Source organism: Oryzias melastigma, linkage group LG15 (genome assembly GCF_002922805.2).
Source record: "Oryzias melastigma strain HK-1 linkage group LG15, ASM292280v2, whole genome shotgun sequence".
In the NCBI taxonomy this organism is placed as follows: domain Eukaryota; kingdom Metazoa; phylum Chordata; class Actinopteri; order Beloniformes; family Adrianichthyidae; genus Oryzias; species Oryzias melastigma.
This window is the reverse complement of record NC_050526.1, coordinates 7,118,310-7,126,579: the sequence shown is the minus strand read 5'-3', so window position 1 is coordinate 7,126,579 and position 8,270 is coordinate 7,118,310. Positions and strand designations below refer to the sequence as shown.

The following is an 8,270-nucleotide window of genomic DNA, read 5'->3' as shown; positions in this document are numbered from 1 at the left end:
GCAGCAGGATCCAGGCAAAGCAGACAGTTTGGGCGGGGCAGGGCAGGCCTGGCTGATTTGGAGGCAGAGCTGGGCAGACAGGCCAACTTGAAGGTTGAGCAGAACGGAGCTGAGCAGAGCAGAGCAGGGCAGAGCAGGGCAGGGCAGAGCAGGGCAGAGCAGGCAGGCAAACTTGAAGGTTGAGCTGAGCAGAGCAGACCAGGCATAGCAGAGGACTGACAAAGGTTGAGCAGAGCAGAGCAGAGCAGAGCAGAGCAGAGCAGAGCAGAGCAGAGCAGAGCAGAGCAGAGCAGAGCAGAGCAGAGCAGAGGACTGACAACGTTCTGGCAGAGGGCAGGTGGAGAGCAGAGCAATATAAGGGGAGAATGCAGGTGAAGGTAATCAGGTGATTAGTGGCAGTCAGAGCTGAGTCAGGAGTGGCAGAGTATTAACAGTTATGTTGTCCACCATGCAGCGGGCTAGCGTTGCAAGCTAACCCACTGAATCCCCACTTAAGCCACGGTGGGCAAACACAGCTGGGGCCACCACAGAAACTGCAGACAAACCCAACCGGGGTCCACATTTTCTGCCCACTTTTAAACCATATGGGGACCACTTGGCTTTGCTGGTTGGAGAGTATTACATTTAATTTATTGTTCCAAAAGAACTTATCAAGGATTTGTTTCTAGAATGACAAACATACAAGCAAACAATGTGAATGAACTCGGGTACATCACTCAGACCACTGGAACAAAGCAGCATGTTAGAAGCAAAAAACTGCTGACTGTTCACACCAGTCCACACTGATCAGTGCTGGATCAAGATACCAGTCCAACAGTCAGAAACTACCAGACCCAAAATGCAGGAGACCAGGCTTGAAGGCAGAAACTGAAAAACTTCATTAAACATGAACACAAGGAGAAACATAGGAGAAAGGAAAAGGTTAGAAGGCAGATGGCCTGACATGGCCAAACTGAAAACCAGACTCTTGAATGCACTAAGGTTTATTGTCAAATGAAACCAGATGAGACAGCAAAAATACGTATAAAACTAGAACGTGACAGAAACCAAGAAAACTCAAATGAAAAACAAAGGACAAAATCCTCAGACCTTCCCAACCTGCACCCATATTAAAACCATCCAGGGGGCGTCCAAGACTGCACAAATGAAGACAAAAGCTGACAAAATCAGTCACACATGTTCTCAAATCAAAAACAACACCAGAAACACAACTAGATTATCGCCCACAGTATACATTAGAATGCATAAAAGGATGAAATGTGTGCTAACATCTGCTGATAAGCATTCCTCAGAGGAACAGTAAGCCGTTCTATGAGCTTCAGAATAAAACCTGCATGGAGAGACTTTGGTGGGTGAGATTTTTGTATCTCCATCTTCAAAGCACATGAAAATGTACAAGTAAATGGACAGGAGCATGAGAAGAACACGGCCAGCAGAGGTTTCATGAGGGTAGGCGTGTTGGTGACCTCAGCTGTGTGTTTGTGTTGCAGTGATGGCTTCAGCACATCTGTGCAAGCGTGTTTGTTATCCATGCATGTTCACACGTCCGTCCTTTCTTCTGTGAGCTCACTCCTGTGGTTCTTGCTCAGGGCTCGGCGGAGCGGGAGGCCGTGGCAACCGAAGAAATGTCCACCCTGGTGAACTACGTCCAGCCAACCAAGTTCAACTCTTTTGAGGCATCAAAGAGTAAGAGAAGGAATCTCTGCCCACCGGCTGGCATCATTCTGTTTGTCCCTGTGGTATTTGTAGAATCTTGGCCCTTGGGGGCCACATTGTAGTTTTCACAGACTGACTGTGTGTAGCGTTTACACTGACATCAGATGAGTTAGTGTTGAGCTTTTCCAGCAAAAAGAGACTGAAAGTAGCTTGACAAAGGACAACATAACTGTTTGAGGTTTCCTCTAATGATGATTTTGTATGCAAACACAGTCAACCAATGCCCATGCTTATCTGTGCAGAACTACACAGTTCAATAAACTTATTTACCAGGACTGGTTTAATTTCACTAAGAAAACATGCATCACATGTCTTTTTTGTGACCAGTGTCATGTATTTTTCAGTCAAAATGTTGCTTTTCAGTTAGTTTTTTGTAGAATTCATACTTTTAATACTGACAGTCTCTGATGAGCTCTGCATCATGACAAACATGGAGATGAAAGTTGGCAGAACAACCCACAGTATCTCTGGGTTCTGCGACGCAGGAGGCTAATGATTCCATTCCAAAGACACAGGGGAGGGGGGAGCTTTCTCCACAACATATACAATGATCACATGAATTTTATGAGGGTGATGAAAAGAATTGCATTTCCCCAACAGTGCAGGCAAAGCAATATAAAAATATCTAACAGAAATTAGAAAAAATCATTTAAATTTTTGCCTTTTTTAAAACACAATTAAAATAGTATAGAAAGTAGGAGTTTACCTATTTAAAATCCGTCCACCTACAGACAAGGGTTTGTGTTACTCCAGTCACGTTACCAAGGCAACCTGCCAAGATAGTGCTTTTCTCCAGTAAATCACACATCTGCAGCACTGTGTCCTCAGATCAACACAGTTAAAGTTGACAAACTTTAAACACAAATGTGTGTTAGTTAACGTTACCATGGCAACGAAGATGGTGCCGAATGTCTGAACATCAGTTTAACAAACGCATGTCGAACCATTGCTGTGTTTACTTCAGATTCTGTTCGATGCTTAACTTTTAACCCCCTCCACATAACTCCCATGCTGTTACCATGGTAGCAGACAGGTTTATCGTGCTTATTATTTCAGTTTATACAGAAACACCGTTTAGAGAAATGTCAACTTCCAGCTTCAGACCCTTCTAATCTATAGTTTTACAATGTTTCCACAAAAACCACCAAAACTTTGACAAACAAAACATGGCATTAAAAAGAGGCAAAGGGATTTTTCACCCTGGGAGGTGACTTGCTTGTGTTTTTGTGCTTGTGTGTGCAGAGGCTGCCCGCTGTTACCACATGTCGTCTTTTGTGGAGACCAAAGCTTTGGAGCACCTCACAAAGTCACCAGTGGAGTTTGTGGAGTATCCTTGGCAACTGTCACTGCTCACCATGGCAACCGCCTCAATACGCCATTTCCTTCGGCTGCTATTTTGTGTCTTCAGAAGTTTGAGTCATTTCATAATCCACAGCTGACATTTAGTGAGAACAGAGCAAGTTCTAAAGGAAAACCACAGCGGCGAGGACGTATAAGCTTAAGTCTTTTGTCTCCTGAGACGTCGTTTGGGTTTCAGGTTTGTTGTCTTTCTGAGAGGGATGTGCTGGTTGTTTCTATTTACCTGTGGCACAGTAACGCAGTGGAGCCTGAAGAAGCCACTGAGAGACAGTCACAGCTTGATGTAGTTAGTCAAGGTTGTGCTGATGATTCAAACAATACCTATAACATTAGATTATTTTAATTCACAATTTTAACTGTATGTGTATAAATGTTTTCTTTCCATTACTCATCTGTCTTGTTTTTTTCATTATTTTATCATTCAGATGTTTGTGAAAAACAATGTCATTGACACTGTTAAAAAACAGAAATGAAAAATATGTGTGAGTCTTTGATCCATAACTTGCAGATATCCAGATATAACAAATCCCAGCTGAGCCGTATTTACCCAAAAGGAACCAGAGTGGATTCATCAAATTTCATGCCTCAGCTTTTCTGGAACGCTGGATGTCAGCTGGTGGCTCTCAACTACCAGACTATTGGTAATGGCAAAGCATGATCAACCATATCCAAGGGGGAAGCAATAACTGTCGCACTTTTGTTTTTGGAACTGTCTTAAAAATTCTCTGGGTGGGAGCTCTTCTATGTTATATTTATATACCTTTCAACTGCTCCCTTTAGAGGACAAGAAGACAAGTTCATGAACGTTGTTTTAGCATACAATGTTCACTCTGGACCAGAGGTGGGCAAACTAGGGCCTGGGAGCCAAATGCAGCCCGTTAAACTTTTAAGTCTGGCCCGCCAAACGGAACAAATTATATATATCATGATTTTATTTTAGTAATTCTGGTGTGTCTTAGATGGTATGTAACAAATACATTGACCTTTGTCTAAAGTGGTGTTGAAAGATTTGTTGTTTATCTAACGTTCATGTGTGTTTTTCGAGTCGGACTGGCATTTTTTAGATCCTTCAAAAACCACGTAAACATGGCACTTCTGTTAGTTTGTATTTTTCCCCAAGGAACATCAACCCATCAGTGTAATCACCTTTAAAATTAAAGCAAAAGCCACAAATTTTGATATAAAAACTCCAAAATGTTCTGTTCTGAAGTAATTTTCAATCAAATGAATCCCAGATTCCCTCCTTACACCTACTTATGGTCCGGACCTTTTGTCAAATTTTAGAGCCCCTTTTGGCCCACAAGTGTAAAAGTTTGCCCACCAGTTGTCTAGACTGTAACTACCCCACACTAACGCATGTACCTAGAGTTGTTAGAGGCTTGGTGTGAAATGTTGAAGAGGTGCAGATTTCACAAATCTTAGTCCAGGCTTTTTCTTTCACAGCTCTTTTATGATGTTTGAAAGACTTAATGTCATAGAACTCAGGCCGGGCAAAAACTGCAATTATTTCTCGTCCATGATCAATTGTCAAACGGTTGGCACTTCCACTAATTGAACAGGACACTACGTCTATGTTATTTCCAAATCCAAGTCTCTGATTGGTCAAAGTTCAACTGGTTTAAAATTCAGTGTCTTCAATTCATGTTTTGTATATAGGCGTCAGAAATGAAGTTAAAAATGTGCATGGCATCATGTGAATGTGAGAGTTCTGATCATGAAAGCCTGAAACTCTTAGTCATGTCGTTAACATTTCCTTGGCTTGAACGTGCAATGCTGAGGCTGGTGCTTCATCTTCTCATCTGCATCCTCCTCACTCACAACAACCACCATCATGTCCTCTACATCCGTGAACATCCTCTTTGGTCTGGTTGCTCAAACCTCAGCATCCTTTCTCCATCATCATCACTGTTCCTCCTCTCATCAGCTCCAAACATCTCCATCTGCTTTTCTGGATTTATCTCCAGAACATCTACCATGATCCGATCCTTTGATGGATCGTGAGGATTGTGAGGAGTTTGTAAAATAAAACTGGTGACTCCGCTCACCAGAAAAAACGTCATCATCACAACTTTACATTGAAGTCAGAAAATGGAACATTCCTCTAAATTCATGAAGATGGACCAAAATGACCTTAAAAACCTAAATGAGGTCTTCTTTGGTCTCTCCATTCATCCATTTTCTAAACCCACTGGATCCCTTTTGGGGTCACAGGGCTGCTGGAGCCTACCTTTAGACAAACTAAAACCAGACAGGATTCAAAACCAAAGTCTGAAAGGACTGAGTTTGTGTTTGTGTTCCAGATCTGTCCATGCAGCTTAACCTGTTCATGTTTGAGTACAACGGCCGGAGCGGCTACAGGCTGAAACCGGAGTTCATGAGGCGTCCAGACAAACACTTTGACCCTTTTACTGAGAACACCGTTGACGGCATCGTGGCAAACACTTTGTCTGTGAAGGTACTGGTTCATGTTGGATCATATGGATGGGGAGGAGGACTGTTTTTACGATCCTCAGGAGAATGTGGATTCATTCATACATGAAGGAGATCATATTTGTTGATGACTATGTCATTCCCTGAGTTCCTTTGGTCTGCTTCAGGTCATTTCAGGGCAGTTTCTGACTGAGCGCAGAGTAGGGGTGTATGTGGAAGTGGAGATGTTTGGACTTCCTGCAGATACCAGAAGAAAAGCTTTGAAGACGAAAACCTCTCAGAACAACAATGCCGTCAACCCAGTGTGGGACGAGGAGCCGATTGTCTTCAAGAAGGTGAGGACCAGCAGTGACACCGTCGAGTCAAACATCAGGACTGAGAGGTCCTTCTGCTCCACAGGTGATCCTGCCCACTCTTGCATCACTGAGAATCGCTGCTTTTGAGGAAGGAGGGAAGTTCATTGGTCATCGAATTATTCCGGTGACTGCCATCAGACCAGGTGTGTTTCCTCTTTGCTGCAGAGCTTCAGTCATTTCCTATGAAAGCATGGAGGTGTTTGTCACATCGGGCCTTGCTCGCTCTAGCAGGGCTGGAGCTGGCACAGTGCTGCTGTCATTTTCTGTCAAGCTTCATGCACCTCTATGTCATGTTACAAATGTCCATTTGTCACATCATCTCTATGAGTCCCAGCAGCTCATATACAGCACACCTGACCAATTAGAAAAGCCCAGGCTGCCTTTCAACCACGAAGAGGATAATTTAGAATTTGGTGGAAACAAGACGGGGAGAGGGGTTAGAAACACCCCCCTACCGCTCCCCAGGAATAAACTATGGCTGGTTCAGTGTTGTTAGGATCTAGCAATAAAACCAAACTAGAGCATACTTTTGGCAGTGTTCTTCTGAACTTGTGTTATTGTTTACCCCCTTGTCATTTAGTTTCTGTGTCCTCTATTGGTTTGTTCTGTGCTGCTAAGCTGTGACTTCTCCTCACCCAGATATGCATGTACAAAATCACCAAACAGGTGAAAGAAAGTTTAGGTAATTTATCAATAGAACTCGCAGTACTGAGAGCTAGGAGATAATATTGAGGGATAAAATAAATCCACCATGTCAAAGGGCGCTCCGAAGCTCAATTTATCGTATAAAATGAGATTAAAGCTTCGATGAGCCAGCTCGCAGGTCACCTCTCATGGCTGTGGGTCGAGACCCAGAAGATTCGAGTCGTGACCCATGAGATTTAAGCCAGGACCCACAAGATTCGAGTCTCTGAAAAAAATGTGTGAGTAACGAGGGAACGCCACCTCTGTGAGCTTGATATGCAAATGCTGTTAGCTTTTAATTCATGTATTACATTTTCTAAATAGCTTATTGCAAGCTCAAACATATAGAACAGTCTGACAGAAAAATACAAAAGACACTGCAATAAAGAAGGACTAAAAAGAAACGAAATAAATACTTCAATACTAAAAATCAAATAGATGATTGCAGCTGTGACTGCTTCACATAGAACTCAGAGGGTCAGGGAACAATCCAGTTGTTAGTAGGGTGTGCAGGTGTCGTGTAAGTGCTCACAGGATATCTGTGAGATCCCTAAACCCACTTCTCTGTTTGTCTAATTTGTTTATTTCCACACCCTACTTCACCTTTACTTCACCCTGCATGTTCCCTGGACTGGTCACCCAAAGCATGCTTGTAGAAAAACATCCATCAGCAGTTTCTCCCTATGGAGTCACTGAGGAGTCTACAACCACGATATTTCATGCGGGTCACCTGTGTGCCCCTCATGGGCGTCCCCAGTTCTCGCCCAAAGGCAACCCATGTCAACCAGGAGGGCAGTACGGACTAAGGCTTTAGATTTCTTCGGTAAATTAGTAAATTCACACACTGCTTACAGCATATGTGTCAAAGTCCAGGCCTGGGGGCCGGACCCGGCCCTCCGGGTAATTCTATCCGGCCCTCCAGATCATTCTATTTTATTGTTATTAAGGCCCTGATGTTATCTTGTGCTTATTTCTAACTTGTATAATTTTGACAAAATATATTCTTATGGAGAATAAAATACAGAAAGTTATTTAAGATTTAAGATTTTTTTAAGATTTATTCCTGAATAATATTACTGCCTTTTTTTATTCATAATTATGTTAAAAAGTTATGGTTTAAAAAATAAGCATTTTGCTAGCTTTTTGGAAAATTTTGCCATTTATTACGATTCTTTAGGCTGTCTGGGAGTTTCGCTAATATTTTAGCTAAGTGCTAGTTGTTTTGGCTAATTTAGGCTTTTTTAAATTTTTTTAGGCTGTTTTGAACTTTCCGCTACATGCTAGCTGTTTCGGCCCAAGTTTTTTTTTTTTTTTTTAAGATTTTATGCTAATTTGGCATTTATCTAACATTTTAGCTGGATATCAGCTTCAGCATTTTCCGCTATCAGCTTCAGCTTTTTCAGCCATCAATTTCAGCATCTTCAGCAGCCAAATTCAGCTTACAGCATTCACACTAGCATTATCATAGGTAATGCTAAATATCTAGTTTATAGACATGTTAAAAAGTTACAGTTTTAAAGTTTAAAAAAATGTAGTTTTAGAGTGTTCAATACATGTTTATCCTGTTTGGCCCACGACTTGAGGTGTGTTTTGGATTTTGGCCCCTTGTACCCCTGGTTTACAGGATAGTTGCAACCTGTTGAATTGAATTGAATTGAATGCCTTTATTGTCATTGCAGTTACAATGAAATTTCGGTTACAACTCACTTTTTCAATGTGGACATA

General features: G+C 42.1%; 1 protein-coding gene and 1 long non-coding RNA gene across 2 annotated transcripts in view; one reads left to right on the top strand and one right to left on the bottom strand.

Annotated features, from left to right (window-relative positions):
- LOC112161698 overlaps positions 1–2,638 on the bottom strand; it is an 11,459-nt gene extending 8,821 nt beyond the window's left edge. Inside the window, exon 1 of the long non-coding RNA XR_002921938.2 lies at positions 2,423–2,638. This is a non-coding gene — a long non-coding RNA (uncharacterized LOC112161698). The remainder of the gene's footprint in view (positions 1–2,422) is intronic.
- The window catches only part of LOC112161697 (1-phosphatidylinositol 4,5-bisphosphate phosphodiesterase beta-1), a 36,503-nt gene that overhangs the window by 20,300 nt on the left and 7,933 nt on the right, over positions 1–8,270 (top strand). Inside the window, exons 16-21 of the mRNA XM_024297043.2 lie at positions 1,590–1,686; positions 2,959–3,043; positions 3,592–3,716; positions 5,376–5,530; positions 5,673–5,840; positions 5,905–6,004. Of these exons, the coding sequence (XP_024152811.1) occupies positions 1,590–1,686; positions 2,959–3,043; positions 3,592–3,716; positions 5,376–5,530; positions 5,673–5,840; positions 5,905–6,004 (730 nt within the window). The remainder of the gene's footprint in view (positions 1–1,589; positions 1,687–2,958; positions 3,044–3,591; positions 3,717–5,375; positions 5,531–5,672; positions 5,841–5,904; positions 6,005–8,270) is intronic.